At 38.9% G+C, this 17,835-nt stretch overlaps 1 protein-coding gene and 1 long non-coding RNA gene across 2 annotated transcripts in view; one reads left to right on the plus strand and one right to left on the minus strand.

Annotated features, from left to right (window-relative positions):
• Positions 1–17,835, minus strand: part of LOC102527004 (uncharacterized) — a 48,868-nt gene that overhangs the window by 18,904 nt on the left and 12,129 nt on the right. Inside the window, 2 exon segments of the mRNA XM_031681734.2 lie at positions 10,999–11,832; positions 11,834–12,438. Of these exon segments, the coding sequence (XP_031537594.2) occupies positions 10,999–11,832; positions 11,834–12,438 (1,439 nt within the window).
• The window catches only part of LOC116282235 (uncharacterized), a 43,592-nt gene continuing 26,896 nt past the window's right edge, over positions 1,140–17,835 (plus strand). The window contains exon 1 of the long non-coding RNA XR_012076178.1: positions 1,140–1,759. This is a non-coding gene — a long non-coding RNA (uncharacterized lncRNA). The remainder of the gene's footprint in view (positions 1,760–17,835) is intronic.

The raw sequence follows: 17,835 nt of genomic DNA on the forward strand, positions 1-17,835 counted from the left end.
ATAGGTTCAAAAGTTCTGGGTACGCAGAAAATAAAATGCTCAAAAAAAGTGGCTAAACGCATTCATTCTTCTCTGAAAAACCAAAACTATCATTTTGGATATAACCATTGCAAAAGTTTTTACAAAATTTTCTTTTTAAAATAAACTGCACATACAATTTCAAATTTTCTTGATTACTATTATTTACAATATGAAGATTGTTTAACATAGGATCATAGACATTTTTCCTTGTAATGACTAGTTCTTATAAACAAAAATATTATTTTCTACATAATATTCTATCTCATGGATGTCATGTGATTTTCTTAACCATTCTAATTAGTATAATCATGAATTTTGTGCAAAACCATCCCAAGGTACAACAATCTTTGACTGCAGATCAATTACCCAGGTTTAATCTTTTCAGTTACGCACACCTTTGAAAAATATATTTTTACAAATATATGCAGTAATTCTATACAATTACAAGGGGTTTGTGGTCACCTGTAAGCTCCAAAATACAAAGGACTCCTGATTCAAAATTCTTGTTCTGAATAACTAGAGTCCACCTAGTCCTCTGACATTCAAGCACTCATCACATTAACTTTACATGTTCAATACTGATTTAATGAAATCTGAAGGGTGAATGATATAGAATAAAGACAGAATTGAGCACTTATTATGTTCCATCCTCCAGGGCTACTACACCCGCTGTGACTATATATATATATATTACACAGTAATCTGTGTTAGGGTTCACAGCAGCGTTCTGCCATCAGAGCTCAAGAAATACTTTCATTCTCAAGTACATTCAAGTACTTAAATGAACCCCAGAGAACTTCCAGAGAGAGTTATCCGAGGAAGGAATCCTATTCTTGGAGTCTCTATCCATACGTTCCTAGGAGCCTGTCTCTGGGGCAATTCTTTATTTAAAATTCCAATCTCAGCAGCTGGTGTGTACTTTCTTGCCGGAAGGTGTCCTGCAGGACTGAAGACCAGATTACAAAATTGCGCCCGTATCTTTCGGGCAGGCGAACACGTTTGAGAGAAGACTAGAAGCAGCAGCGCCGACAAAGAGCTGTATGTCACATGACAGCTCTGAGCGGCTGTGATCCACGCTCACAAAAAAGGACATGCACCCGGTGTCTCCGTCACACGAGAACGAACACACACTTTCACAGTCTCACAATCGCACCCACCCTAAAACAGATAAAACCACCCTCCCGCGCTGCTCAAGCGCCCACCGACGCGAGGGGGCGGGAGGACACCGCAGCGGCGCTCGGGGCTTCCACGCTTTAAGCGCCTCCCGCGAAACCCCTCTCATCGCCACTCACCGTCCCTCGAGGGCTCCCGCTCCGTCAGCACAGTCGTTTCCGCTGCCACCCAGGCAGCTTTTTTCCTGGGACGGGTGCTACTCACGCGCAGTTCGCAACAACGGACACAAAAAAAGGAGCTCGAGGTAGAAGTCACCTCGCGGACTACGGGACGTTGGGTCCCGAGTCGTAAAAGTCCCCGAGCAAAGCGGCCGCCCCGGGGACTTCTGGGAGTGGCCGCTGGGCTGCGCGTGCGCAGTGCGGATCTCTGAAGCGCTGACGGTCCTACCTGAGGTGGTTCCCAGGGCCAGGAGGAGGCGAGTCCGGTGACACTGCACTAGCGAATTCTGAGAAGGGGACTGCGGAGCTACTGTTTTCTGAGGTCTCAGCCCTTCCTGCGTGTGAGGGGTCCGCCCGGTTAAATCAGCAATGTGACGCCGAGGGCCATCGAATGCGAGCTCTTGAAGGTGAGTTCATAACCCAGTCAAACTGTGTGTGTGTGCACGTGAATGTATCCCTTCCCTTAAATTAGGACTGTGGAGCTCTTCTTTTCAGAAGCCTCAGGCCTGTATGTGAAGTGTCCGCCCTGTTGAATCAGTGGTATGACTCCTTGGCCATCACGTCCTGTCCTTGATGTGAGCACTTGAAGGTGGAATACTGGATCTTTTATGTCCCCTGCAGTAATGACAACCTATTCAATAATACATGGGAATGATAACTTTTAGCACCCCGGTAAAGGCCTAGGTTGTCCAATAAAGTGTTAAGTTGACTAACATTGTACATGGGTGAAGTCACATTACATTTTCGTTACATTTCTTCGTACTTAGACAAATTAAAAATTGACTGGATAATTAAAACTGGCAATATTCAAGATCCAGGGTATATGTGTGTATTCTACAAATCATTAAATTGAGAAAACAGACAAAAGAAATAAATAGGAAAGTCAAGTCACAGTAACATGTTTGGCCAAAAAATACAAGATACTTAGTGGGCTAGTTAAAAAATAAATTTTTAAGTGGACAAGTGGGTTACAGTCCCTACATTGCCAGTTGATCAGATTTTAAATTACAACAGTAAAGAGCACTATTTAGTAAAGGTCCGATTGTATAAAAGCCATGACTGCAGTTATAGACTGTTGTTTACAAATTACATCTGACACTCACACTATTCAAGCTAGAGTTTGACTTGAGTGAAAAATTGTTGTTAGCCTAAATAGTTATCAATTGAGTTTTAAAACATTTAGAAATATTCCACACAGCTTCAGCTGGAAGATTTTTCATTTTGCAAAAAGTAACAGTAGTATGTGTTCAGAAAAAGCCTACTAATTACATATCATGTGAGGTGACTGCTGTCCCACTGGGGCTTAATCACATGACACAGTGAAATTGACCATAAGTCTGTGGGTTTTTTTCTGGGCGCTCTATTCTCTTCCATTGATCCATATGTCTGTTTCTGTGCCAATATCATGCTGTTTTGATCACTGTAGCTCTGTAGTGTTGTCTGAAGTCTAAGAGGGTTATTTCTCTGGCTTCATTCTTTTTCTTCAGTATTGCCTTGGCAATTCTGGGTCTTTTGTGATTCCATATAAATTTTAGGATTATTTGTCCTAGTTCTGTGAAAAATGTCCTGGGTAATTTGATAGGGATCGCAGTAAATCTGTAGATTGCTTTGGGTACTAGGGTCATTTTAACAATATTAATTCTTCCAATCCAAGAGCATGGGATGTCTTTCCATTTCTTTAAGTCATCTTTAATTCCCTTAATCAATGTTTTGTAGTTTTCCACATAAGCTTTTCACCTGCTTGGTCAGATTTATTCCTAAGTATTTTATTTTTTTTTTGGATGTGATTTTAAAAGGGATTGTTTCTTTACTTTCTTTTTCTGATATTTCATTGTTAGTGTAAAGAAACGCTACTGATTTCTGTATATTAATCTTGTATCCTGTTACATTGCCAAATTCTTTTATCAGCTCTTGTAGTTTTTGTGCAGAGCTTTTAGGGGTTTCTATATATAGTATCATGTCATATCTGCATATAGTGACAATTTTACCTCTTCTCTTCCAACTTAGATCCCTTCTGTTTCTTTCTCTTGCCTGATTTCTGTGGCTAGGCCTTCCACTACTATGTTCAATAGAAGTGATGAGAGTGGGCATCTTTGTCTTATTCCAGGTTTTAGTGGGAAGGCTTTCAACTTTTCACCGTTGAGTATTAAGCTGGCTGTGGATTTGTCATAAATAGGTCTTATTATGTAGAGATATGTTCCCTCTATACCCACTTTGGTAAGAGTTTTTATCATAAATGGGTGTTAAATTTTATCAAATGCTTTTATTAAACATGTAACCATGGATGGAAACTTTTATTAGGAAGAAAATCCTTCTTGATGTTTTAAGTGATGAGTGGTTAGTTTGTACATTTTAAGAACAGAGATTGTATTTTCAGTTGTCTTTTGAAAATTCAGATATCCTACATCATACAGGGTCATGTTTGATAAACAACATTTTTTACAAATGTAATTCATTCTAAAGATGTATCAGATTTGTAAACATTTTGATATAAACATGGGCTAAGTTAACTTTAAATGTCTTCATATTTCTATCAATCCCTGTTGTTATTCATGATTCTACAATAGTGTCATCATTTAGTTTCCTGACTTTATTTATTGATTTAGTTCATGTTCCACAGAAAGGGCAGGGGCAGAGGGGCCTGAATAAACACATTTTTACTTCCTAATCATTAATCTCTATCCAGTTTTATTGATTTATTAATATTGGCACAGAGTTTATTTTGCTTAGTTCCAGCCTCATAAGTTAACTCTTGCTTCTATCCAAAGCTTTATCTAGCCTTTAACAGGCATTGTATAGGTGCCATGGATAGACAGATAAAGAAAACAACAAAATTTTGTCTCAGTACTCGTTTTCTGCATGCATTCTGTTTTCAAATGAATGTATCAATACAATATGAATCAAGTTTTTAAAACCTGACATTTGTGCTTTCAGAAGTATGACGAATAAGTCATGAAATGTTCTTGCCAAAAATGTTTAATCTCAACTGAATGAATTTTCTGGACATACTTTCTAATTTATAGGAAAAATGAGATAGAGATCAGTAAGTTAAATCATGCCATGAGGAAACAAATCAAGAATGTGGGCACTCTTTGGACATATTATGAAAAAAATCAAAGACATAAAAAAGTGGGGTTACAACTTTGGAGGAAAAAAACCCAAATGCAGTATATTAACCTAGAATAGGCAGTGTTGAGAAAATAAGCATTTACATTACAAATTTAGGAAAAATCTCCAAGAGGACAATTTGGTTTTTTACTATTCTGTTAGTAACTCCTACTTAAATTGTGAACAGAGAATATAAACTGTTGCTATTATCACAGTCTTTACACACACTAAACCGTATGCTTATTTCCCAAGTTACGTAAAATTTAGTAACAGATAAGTGGCTTTAAGGAGCTAAATTAATTAAACCATTAGAAACTTACTCATAAAAATTAACTATTAACACAAATAATGATGATGATACCAATAGCTCATGTTTACTGAACACAGGCTCCATGCCAGATACTCTTAGTTTTATAAGCATTACTTTAATCAGTCCCCATAGTGTGACCAGTGTGTGTGTTCCTGATTAGCACTTTACAAATGATGCCTATAGATGATAATTATCTCTGCCAGTGACACATAGGGTGTAAGATGGTAGAATGGCAGTGACAGGTAAAGTATGTACTGTGGTTACAAGCATTTCTGTGTACATCACAGTAGCAAGTTTGTTTATTACTAATTTTTGAGAGTACAACAATCACTGAGTGGTCTTGGAAGGTGTGGTGATTTGAAGTATGTCTGCAAATGTTTTGACATTCCTCCCTTCAAAAAGTGAAGCTGAATTCCTCTCCTACTGAATATGGGTTACACTAAGTGACCTGCTGCTAATGAAAATAATGTGGCAAAAGTGACTGCCACAGCTGGATGATAACAAGGATCCCTTCTTCTGAGAAAAGCTAAGTATCGTGTCCCAAGGACATTCAGGCGGCATATGGAGAGGTCCCTGTTGGAGAGGAAATAACTTGCTAGTGTGAACTTACCAGCCGCATGACTAAGCCGTCTTTGAAAGCAGACCCTCTAGCCGCAGTCAGTCCTTTAGGTAACTGCAGTCTCATGAGACCCCTGACACCAGAAGCACCCAGCTTAGCTGCCCCAAATTCATGACCCACAGAAACAAAGGAAAATACACATTCATTCAAGATTTTAAGCCACTGAGTTTTGGGGGAATGCAGCAAGAGATAACTAACACAGATTTTGGTACCTAAATGAGGTTGCTACTGAAACAGTGCTAAAAATATCAGAGCAGCTCTGTGTTCACAAAGTGAATGGAAACTGGATGGGCCTTGAAGATATTGTTAGCAGGTATCTTGAGGCTTTTGAAGAGCCTACTAGTGAAGGTTTACCAAAAAATGAGGAAAATGTCACTGGAGATGGGAAGAAGGGGAATTCTTGTTATGTAGTAGTAGACAGTTTTTTTTTTCTTTTAATAGACTTTATTTTTTAGAGCAGTTTCAGGTTTCCAGCAGAATTGAGCAGAAAATACAGAGTTTGCACATAGCCCTCTCCACCCACAGATATATACTCCCCTCCTCTCAACTCCTTCATCAATGTGGCATATTTGGTACAATCAATGAACCAACATGGACACAATTATCAACCAAAGCCCACAGTTTACATTAGGGCTCACTCTTGATGTTGTACATTCTATGGGTTTTGACAAATGCATAATGACATGTAGCCACCACTATAGTATCATACAGAGTAATTTCATTGCCCTAAAAACCCCTTGTGCTCCATCTATTCATTCCTCCCTCCCTCCCTCTCCACAAACCCCTGGAAACCACGATCTTTTTATTGTTTCTGTAGCTGTGCCCTTTCCAGAATGTCATTTGGTTGGAATTGTACAGTTTGTAGCCTTTTCAGACTGGCTTCTTCCATTTACTAATATGTTTTTTAAGTTTCTTCCATGTCTTTCATGGCTTGATAGCTCTTTTTTTTTCACTGCACATATATTTTTTAATTTACATATATGTACTGTTCATTGTTTCTAAGAACACTTAGAGCTTCAGCTTTTTAAACTTACACAGTTATCAGAGGAATAAAAACAACCACAAAATAAAAATTAATTCAAAAAGATACGTACACCCTGCTATTAACAGCAACATTATTTATAATTTTCAAGACATGGAGGCATCCCAAGTGCACATCAACAGTTGAACAGATAATGAGGAAGCAGCATGCATAAATGTAATGGAATACAATTCACCCATAAGAAAGAAGGATATTTTGCCATTTGTGGTCCTTCATTCACTTTTTTTTCCAGTTCAAAAACCAGAATTTTATTATTCTGACATAAACATTTCCTTTACATCAAAAACAACAAAATACCTAGGAATAAACTTCATCACAGAGGTTACCTATACCCCAAAAGCCGAAATGACACAAAGAAATGGAAAGATACCTTGTGCTCTTGGATTGGAAAAATCAACACTATCAAAATGGCCACACTACCCAAAGCAATCCACAGATCCAATGCAACCCCCATCAAAATACTCGCAACATTCTTCACAGAACTAGAACAAACAATTCCAAAATTTATAAGGAACCACAAAAAACCCAGAACACCCAAAGCTATCTTTTGTAGGTTTTTTTTTTCTTCTTTTTGTTCTCTTTTCTTATGGTTTGATTTCTCCCTCAAATCTGAATGAGAGCCTTGCTGGATAGATTATTCTTGGTTGTAAGTTTCCCCCTTTCATTACTTTAAATATATCATGCCACTCCCTTCTGGCCTGTAGAGTTTCTGCTGAAAAATCAGCTGATAATCTTATGAGTATTCCCTTATATGTTATTTGTTGCTTCTCTCTTGCTAATTTTAATATTTTTTTCCTTATCCTTAATTGCTGTCAATTGGATGACTATGTGCCTTAGTGTATTCCTCTTTGGGTTGACCCTGTGTGTTACTCTCTGTGCTTCCTGGACTTGGGTGACTGTTTCCTTTCCCAAGTTGGGGAAGTTTTCAATGATTACATCTCCAAAATTTTCTCAGGTCTTTTCGCTCTCTCTTCTCTTTCTGGGACCCCTATAATGCGAATATTAGTGTGCTTCATGTTGTCCCAGAGTTCTCTTAAACTATCCTCATTCCTTTTTATTCCTTTTTGTTTTCTGTTCTGAAGTAGTGATTTCCACTAATCTGTCTTCTAGCTCACTGATCTGTTCTTCTGCCTCATTTAGTCTATTCTTGGTTCCTTCTGGTGTGTTATTCATTTCAGTGAATTTGTTCTTCACCTCTGGGTATTCTTTATATTTTCCAACTCTTTGCTAAAAACTTCACTCTGTGCACCTATCCTCCTCTTGAGTTCTCTGAACATCTTCACCATCATTACTGTAAACTCTTTCTCAGATAAACTGCATATCTCCTCATTACTTATTTCTTCTTCTGGGATTTTACCTTGTGCCTTGGCCTGGGAGATATTCCTTAGCCACCCCATATCATCTATCTTTCTATGTGTTTGTGGACTCCTTCCACAGGCTTTGGGATTGTTCTTTTCTTGTTTCTAGTATCTGCCCTTGGTGGATGAGGCTGGGCTAGAGGCTTATGCAGGTTTCCTGGCAGGAGGAGCCGGTACCTGCCCACTGCTGGGTGAAGCTTGGTCCTGGACCTCTGGTGGGTAGGGCTGTGTCTAGAGGCCTTTGTGGCTTAGGAAGTCTGCTGATGGGTATGGCTGTGTTCCCACCCTGTATGTTGTTTGGCCTGAGGCTTCCCTACAGGCTGTTGGGAAGGGCTAGGTCTTGGTGCTAATGATCCAATCAAGATGTCAGCCTCCAGGAAAGCTCATGTAGATTAACATTCCCGGAATGTCTGCCACCAGCTTCTATGTTCCCTGGGTGAGCCACAGTCCTCTCCTATGTCCCCAGAAGACCCTCCAAATCTAGCAGGCAGGCCTGGCCCAGGTTCCTATGAAATCACTACCTCTGCCCTTGGACCTGGTGCACATGAGATTCCTTGTACACTTCCCAAATGAATGAAGTCTCTGTGTCCACCAGTCCCATGGGGCACCCAGCACCAAGCCCCACTGGCCTTCAAAAATAGATGTCCTGAGGTCTCTTTCTCTTCCCATTGCCAGAACCCAAGCTGGGGAGCCTGACGTGGGACTTAGAGCTCTCACTCCTGTGGGAGGGCCTCTGTGACTTAACAAATCTTCAGCTTGTGGGTCGCCCACCTGAGGGGTATGGCGCCCAATTATATTGTGAGGACACCCCTCCTACTGTCCCACTGGGGCTCCCTCTTTATGTTTCCAGTTGCAGAAGATCTTTTTTGCTAGGTTCCAGTCTTTTTTCGATGGTTGTTCAGCATTCAGTTGTGGTTTCATTGTAGTCGCGAGGAGAGGCAAGCTTGTGGTCCTGTAGTAGTAGACAGTTTATTCTATATCATTGCACATGATAACGTGGACAGTGAAAAATACACCTAATGAACTGGGCAGTTTAGCCAAGGAGACTTGCAGGTAGAGTGCGGCAGTGCCACCTACCTTCTTACTGCTTCAAGTGCAAAAAGTGAGATAAGTTGAAGAAGGGCTGTTAAACAGGACTTGCTGGCTTTGAAATCCCCAGCAAATATACTGAACTTTTGAAATGGCCTCTGGACAAAGATCAAATCCAGAGAGCTGTTAGGAAAATACAATCTAAAGGTAAGTAGAAGGTGTGTGTTCATCTCAAACTTTTGAAAAGCAAGTAACAACAAAGAATCAGATACATTAAGGATATTGAGGAAACTACCTATAAAGGAAAAAGCGGGGAGCCAGGGAGGGTAGTTAGAGTCTACAGGCTGGGATGCAAGTCTGACAATTCTGAAGGAGAGAGGGTGAAAAAAGGTAGTGTGGCAAAACTATTGTGTAGTATGTAAACAGCAGTGAAGTTCTAAGACAGAGTTCAGGCCAGGCAAATTGAGGAGTTCTTGATTCAGTTACCCACTTAAGAAGGTCCAGGACTCACAAAAACTGACCTGCATTAATACTTCCATTGTGCTCAGAAAACTGGCTGGGGCAGCCCATGAGAAGCATGGCCCCAGCATTAACGTGGTGGTTATTTACAAAGGGAGCAGGTCAATTATATCAGTTATGTTCCTCCCAGAAGGTAATCGGGCCTCCACAGACTACGAGGATAAAAAACCCTTGATCAAGATGTTAGAAAGAAAAAAAAAAGATGTTAGAAAGATCTAAGATGATATCTAAGAGAATGGCCATTCAGTGAAGTTCCCATAAAGGGGCCTTTCAGAAGCCTCAGCTGAAGCCCAAGGTAGAGAAGAGCTGATGTGACCGACACAGAATGAGCAGCAGACCCGGGAGGAAGCTGTATTGCACATTCTGTCTTCCTTCTGGTTAGAAGCAAGTGACTAGGTTCGGCTCACATGTAAACAGAAAAGAATCAGGCTTCAGTTTTGAAGGGTGCAATTTCAAATAATTTGTGGATATATTTTAAAAACATGTCCATAGGCCCAATGAGGACAAACTGTACATTCCTACCACATGGAAGGTATGCACAGGAAGCCTCAAAAGTCTCACCCATTCACAGCATCAACTTCAAGTCCAGGATTTCATCTACATCAGGCCCACTGTGGATGAGGATGGTTTTCTCCTGACACTCTCACTCTCTAGGCCAGCATCCACTATGAGTGAACCACCACGGGGCAGGTCCTTCAGCCCCAGCCACACCTTCAGAGGACTGCAATCTCATGAAAAACCTAATATAGAAGCACTCAGCCAAATCACTCTTGACTTTCTGACCCATAGAAACTGTGAAGTTTGCTTATTGTTGTGATAAGCCAGGAAGATTGGGAGTAATTTGTAACATAGCCATTGATAATTAACATGGAAGGTTTTTTTTTTTAACCATAAAATTAACAAATTTAATTAAAAATCCATGCCATGCAAATGTCGACTGAAAAAAATGCACAACATGAGAGTTGTGAGTAAAGTTTTATTTGGGGCATAATGAGGACTATAGCCCAGGAGACAGCATTTCAGAGAGCACTGAGGGACTGCTCCCATGGGGCAGGGGAGAACGTCAGTGTTATATATGATTGTAGTGAAGGTGGGGTATGTGCAGCCAAGCACACATTTTGGCAGAGGCTTGCTGCTAGTCACAAGGAGCGGTTGTCACCATTAGTGATTTTAGTGCTTTTCTAGATATAAGGAGATGCAAGAATTTGGACTTACAAAATCTTCTCCTGAAAGTATCTAACTATCTGAAGGCCTGTTCCACCAGTTTTCCCCGAGCGCAGAGCGCCACATTCCCGATCTCCACCCAGAACTCCTTTCAAGGTGTTTGAGGGTCAGTGGCTACAGCAGCTCGTGATTCCATCCTTGCAGAGACAGATGGCAAGTGCCAGTTTTTAGTTGGCACAAGTTACAGGCATGAAGAAAATTGGGATTCCCTTTTCCTAATTTGCCATTGTTTAAACAGACATTCCATTAAAACAAGAGTGACACTGAAGGCTTTCTAAAGTGGCATGAGCTGTACTATGAATTCTCTTGTTTGGTAAAGACATACCTACAACACATATTCAGTCATTTCTTACCAGTAGCGTGAACTGTCTGATGTTTAAAAAGTCCAAGCCATACCTAAAGGCATTCCCCTATTGCTCATGTCCTCAGGGTTTCACATCTGTATGAATTCTCTGATGTGCTTTAAGGGCTGAACCATATCTGAAGGCCTTCCCACACTTCTTACACATGTATGGTTTTTCGCCAGTATGAATTCTCTCATATTGAATAAGGTTTGAAGCACGACTAAAGGCCCTCCCACATCCCTTACACTCACAGGGTTTCCCACCAGTATGTATCTTCCGATGTTGTGTAAGTTATCCATACATTTTAAAGGCCTTTCCACATTCCTGACATTTATATGGTTTTTTATCAGAGTGAATACTCTGATGTGCCGTAAAGTATGAACTGCGTCTAAAGGTCTTCCCACATTCCTGACATTCAAAAGGTTTCTTATCGGTATGAATACTCTGATGTAGAGTAAGATTTCTATAGAAAGTAAAGGTTTTCCTACATACCTTACACTCATAGGGCTTCACACTACTGTGAATTTTCTGATGTTGATTAAGGTACCCGTGCAAGCTGAAGGCCTTCCCACAGTCCTTACTTTCATAGGGCTTCTCACCAGTGTGAGTTTTCTGATGTTGGGAAAGTTTCGAGCCAGCAGTGTAGGCCTTTCCACACTGCCTACATTCAAAAACTTTCTCCCCAGTATGAATACTCTGATGCTGAGTAAGATTTCTATACAAAGTAAAAGTTTTCTTACATTCCTTACATTCATATGGTTTCCCACCTTTATGAATTCTCTGATGTAAAGTTAGGTATGAGGCAGTGGTGTACCCCTTCCCACATTCTTTACATTCATATGGTTTTTTACCCGTGTGAACAGTCTGATGGATAGTAAATTGATGACCCCTTCTAAAGGCCTTCCTACGTTTCTCACATATGTATAAGTTTCTCATCAGTGTGAATTTGTCCATGTTCTACAAGGCTTGAGCGCCTACTAAAAGCCTTCCCACATTCCTGACATTTATAGGGTTTCTTGCCAGTATGAATTCTTTGATGAATTCGAAGGTGTCCACCTTGACTAAAGGCCTTCCCACATTCCTGACATTCATAAGGCTTCCCTCCAGTGTTAATTTTCTCATGCTGAACAATGTGTGAAGCATAAATAAAGGCCTTCCCACATTCCCTACATTCATAGGTTTTCTCACCAGTATGAAATCTCTGATGTACAGTAAGTTGATAACCACTTTTGAAGTTCTTCCCACATTCTGTACATTCACAGGCTGTCCCACCAGCATGAAATTTTTGATGTAGAGTAAGCTGATAGCCACTACGAAAGTTCATCCCACATTCTTTGCATTCATAGGGTCTTTCAACAACATGAAACCTGGGATGTGGAATCAGTTGATAGCCACCACCAAACTTCTTCTGACATTTCTTGCATTCATAGTGTTTCTCTCTGCTATATATGCTCTGACATTGTGTGGGAGATATGTCTTTTTCATAAGTGGGCATTTCCACATAGCTGTTTACCTCACACTGTAAATCCAAATCTGAAACAAAAGAAGAAAACAAAAAATATCTGTATTTCTTATCCCAGAGAAGATGAACCTTCTATGAAAGAAATAAGAACCAACACTCACAATAAGTGAAGTGCTTCCAGAATTCTAAAATATGGTAATGAAATTTTAAAAAGGCCAAAAAGAGTTGAGATATATGAGAAGTTATGTAACATGATGAAGTTACTGAAATTTACGTGTGGATCAAAGTTTAGCAAAATTGTTAGAAATTTGCTATCTTGGCACAGTCACAGACTAACCAGATTAGAAGTAAGAAGAGAAGAACACTTTATTCTGAAATTTTCTATCACTGATTTAGATGCAGATCAAACTTTAAGAATTCATCCCAAGTTTCTCTAGTGATTTCTCTTTGCTCTTCTCATACAATCCAAACTCCCATGGACGGCAGGGCTTCTGCTTCCCTACATGGTGTCATGTCAAAACCCTGACCCCTCTGCTATCCCCCATCACTTAGGATCTGGTACAACCTTCCCTATCACTTAATGCTTTCTGCAGACTGTTTCATCCAGTCGAAACCCTTGGACCTGGGCACTCTGTAGGCTGGATCCTTCTCATCCTTTATGTATCAGGATGAATGTCCTGTCCCTCAGGAAGACTGTACTTGCTAACGCTAAGTATGTGCATGTCTTTTTTGTTGTTTCGTTTTAGCACTTCATTGTTTCCACCATACCTCTGCTTTCAATTATCATATCATTAATTTTCTTATGATATTCTCTTTCTTCATTTCCCTAAACTTCCCTAAGACATAGTCCCTCATTACTTTATCACTGAATGACAAGTTTCTGATGTATCATAGGTGCTGAATAATTATTCTTACTGATCTTCAGTTGGGTTTTTACTCCTCATCTATTCTAAATTTGCTAAATATCTGTTGGTGCATATTCTTTCCCACGTGTCCTCTCCTCCTTTCCCTTACTGTCAAGGCCAACCATTCTTATACTTCCCAGATAAGCATTCTAATGCTTTTTTAGACAATTCACAGATACATATTCAAAAGGAAACCTTAAAAAGTCTTTCCATTTGGAAAGGCTGGAGAGAATAAGTAAACTATAAAATGGGGGAGGTGTGGGGGTACCAGAGTGCTTGGAACTGTACATAAAAGGAAGTATTAGCTACAAGCTGGAAGATGGCAATCGAGATTTAGGGAAAGACTAAGGAATATCAGTGCAGAATGAGGGGCGCACAAGTCAAGGGCGAAGAGTATTTTTCTGTGAATCCATTGTGGGATATGTAAAACAGGTGAAGTGACACCTTCTCTGACCTCAAAGAATAACACTGAAAATAACAGCAACATCAGAAAAAAAGTGCTCTGTCTACCTAGAAAAATCATTTTCTTTTAACTAAATGTAGTGGAGCAGAGGAAGGATGCATACCCACACCAAATTGGACTTGGGAGTCAAGACTGAGAATGCCACACACATACACCAAGAAGGTGTGAAAAGATTTGTTACTTGTATAGTAAGGCTTCCTAGAGAGAGCAGGATTGTTCCCAAGTTGGTCTGAAGATGACTTGAGAGATCTGGAAAAGAGACTGACTTAGGGATTTTTTTATGGTGGTGAGGGTGTGGTGCAGGGCTGAGGGTTCCTGCAGTGGGACATGGTTTGCATGGTTTGAATTGCCCACTGGCACTGAAGTAGGGAGCACTCGGGCTTTTTTATCAGCTTTCCCAAAAGTGGGGCAGGAGAAGTGGAGCCTGAAAGCTGTCTGCAGTCAAAATTCAAATAGAGTCACAATCTTTATCATACTAGGAAATAAACAGTGAAACTAGAGGCATGGAGACACCAAACAATGAAAAGACTACATTTCAGAAGGTACAACTTCCAACTATACTGCTCAGAGAAAAGTTGTCACTTCAACACAAATTTAATATACAATTTACTATAAATTTAGAAAAAAAATCAAAGTAAACTGAAGGAAAGCAGAAAGAATAAGGATAAGAACCAGAATGAAATGAGCTTGGGAAAAGAACAGAATCAACACATAAATTGTAAAAAGTACCTCCTTGATAAGAAAAATCAATGTGCAATGACACACTAGGTAAACTAATTGAGAAAAGAGTGGATTATAAAATTTTAAGCAATTATAAAAGTAAATATGAAAATGAATATATGTATGCACGTGCATAACTGGGACATTGTGCTGTACACCAGAGATTGACACATTGTAATTGACTGTACTTAAATTAAAAAAAGAAATTGTAAAAGTAAAAGACATAAACATAATTTATCAAAACCAACTCTACAAAAGACAAAAATCTTGAACAGATCAGTCTCCACAGAATAGAAAAACTGTCAAAAAGGCTAGAAGGATAAGCACAGTGATCATTTACTCTGTCATCTCTAAATATTTAGTACTATTATGGATCAGAAAATCCTTAAAGAAATGTTTAATTCAAAGAATGGGGCAGGGAGGATACAAGATAAGTCTCATAAAACTTAGGCCAAAAAAGGAAAATTTTACAGATTTATGACTGTTAAAAAGCCATGTGTCTGAGTATTAAGCTGTATATGACCAATACTGTGAAAGAACAGAAAAATTATGTTGGATTAAGCATATTAAATAAATAAAAGATAAAAATATAATGATTCTTTAGAAAACAGAAACCATCTTCAGTTATTTTTTCATTAAATAGTATATTACTAAAAACTTTATAATTATCAGTATTAAGTAAAATATATTTTCCTGCCCTCTCCCATCAATTTATATTTCAAAGTAACCAAATATGGAACTATATTCAATATCATAATAACCTTCAATGAAAAAGAATATATGTATATACATGCATGACTGGGACATTATGCTGTACATCAGACAAGTGACACATTGTAACTGACTACACTTCAATAAAAAAAAAAAAGTAACCAGAGCCCCAGTTGATCATGTCAATAAAAAAACTAGAAATCATGATAGAATTTTTTTAAAAACCACCTAACAATTCCCAATCTTATTAAGATAAGTATAAAGGATGTTGCTAAAACTAGGAGGAGAGGAACTGCTTATAGAACTGATGGCTGCTGTGATGCAAAAGCAAGATAATACAGACTTCTTTTCAGTTACAACAGGAAGAATGTAACTGAACAATGGAGGAAGCCAACTGTTACCCTAACTGAGTGGTCACGTTACAAAACCAGTGGTGCGACCCCACACACATTGTGTCTTTTAGTGGAGTACACATGCCACCTGTGATGTACTTCAGCCACAAATGTTTGACATGAATCCCTCAAGACTGAAAATAATTTCCAATTTACTGAAATACAAAGGATAGAAACTAAGTTAAATTATACCATGGACAGTATCCACACAAGTACAGAAGATGACAGATTTTGAAATATAAGTGGCCTTGTCTCTTCAAAATGTCAGTGTCACAAATAAAGGGAATGTGTTAGATTAAGAGAGATGTCAGTGATAGGATAACCAGCTGGAATGCATAGTCTGGCATTGGATACTGATCTGAACAAGTCAAACTGGACCTATCCTACGAATAGGATTTGGGTTTTGAAGATGCAGTAAAATCAAAATATAATAGAAATAGAAGTAGAAAAATCAATGATAAGGACAGTCAGGTTATAGAACAGTAAGAAGACGATGTCACATTGGTAAAAAGAAAAACATGTATATGCATGTGTGTATGTAAATCCACTAAAGTGTTAAAGTAGTAGAAATATGAGATTTTAATGTTTTGAAAATAAATTTTATGTCTCTGTTTTCTACAATGCATGCAGAGGATTTCCTAATAAGGGTTATTAATTTTGTATTCATCTGTTAACATGGCATGTTAACAAATAAGCCAAATATTGACACAGTCCAGAGTCTGAGCGGATCATCAATAAGGATCTGGAAATCTATGGAAATAAGCTAAATATTACAGAATTCAGTTCCTATTTAGGCAAAGACAAATTACTTATAAAAAGAGATCACAGTGGGGTGGGTATAGCTCACTGGTAGAGTAAAGGTCCTGGGTTCAATCCCCGGTACCTCCATCAACAACAGCAACAAAAAGAGATCATATACTTGGCAGCAGATTTCAAAGGATCAAAATCATAGAGTATGTCATCTGATCACAAAAACTATGCTAGAAATCAATATTACAAAGACAACTAGACAATCAACATACATTTGGAAATTAAAAAGTTGAGCAATATACCAAACTGTGCCTTATGATAATAATTACCAACTTTGGAAAACAATATTTTGACTGAAAAATATAAGGCAAAAGGAAGTATACATAAACACTGCTGGAGTTAGTGAATTTGTTTCTCATGGGGGTGCAGGTTAACACTTCTCAAACTATGTTACATGTACACTGGGGCTGAACAAATAAGTGAATGGATGATGGATGGTGAGAGTCAGTTTTCTGTCAGAGAAATACCATTACAGATAAACAAGACAGGAAGGGTAGAAGGCACCCTCTGGCACTGGATGGCAGTCAGAAACACCAGTATGGACTCAAGTTTAACTTAATGTAGATAGAGATGGATGGCAGTCAGAAACACCAGTATGGACTCAAGTTTAACTTAATGTAGATAGAGATGGATGGATAATAAAACAGTCACAGGTATACGTAAGTATCCATGAGTGAGTGTGCATACATCTGTTACCTAGATAGGTCTTTGGGGGGCATAGAGGCAATGACACAGTAGCAATGAGTATACCCAGCACCCAGATCTTGGTTTCTCAACACCATCCTCTGATAAAAGGGCTCCTAGGAGAAATGGCTGATTCTAGGACCAGGGAAGGGAGAAGACAAAACGAGTCTGAAAGCAGTACTAGGGAAGAAATCTTCAAAAAAAACAGAAGGATGGGGATATTAAATGAACATAAGAACCAATCTAAAAGAGTTACCAATAGCCAAAGCAAAAGAAATAATGTAACATGATTATAACTCAAAGTATGAAGTAAATATGTGTAAGCCCACACTGAAATAAACAAGGAAGAGAAATCTTTCATATATAGAATAATTCTAGATAAAATACAGATTTTCTACTCTGCAGAAAGAAGACTTTTAATTCCCAATCCTGCACCTTCGCCCACGGGGTGTGCTACCTTAGTGAGTTGCTTCTAAAGAACAGAGTATGAAAAAGGAAAAATACTAACTTTAGAGTGGAGAAACTTGACAGACACCACCTTAGCCAAAAGACTGAGGTTAACATCACCAGTGATGTCACATGGATATCCTGCATCCCTGATGTGATCTGATAGAAGGACATTTCACCTCTAATGTAGTTTTTCTAAAAACCCATATCTCCAGTCATGAGAACAACAGACCCAGATTAGGAGATACTCTACTGGATACTTGGCAGGGTCTGTCAAGACAGTTAAAATCCTGAAAGACAAAGAAAGATTGAAAAACTGTCACAGACAGTGACATT

Source organism: Vicugna pacos, chromosome 9 (genome assembly GCF_048564905.1).
Source record: "Vicugna pacos chromosome 9, VicPac4, whole genome shotgun sequence".
NCBI lineage: Eukaryota > Metazoa > Chordata > Mammalia > Artiodactyla > Camelidae > Vicugna > Vicugna pacos.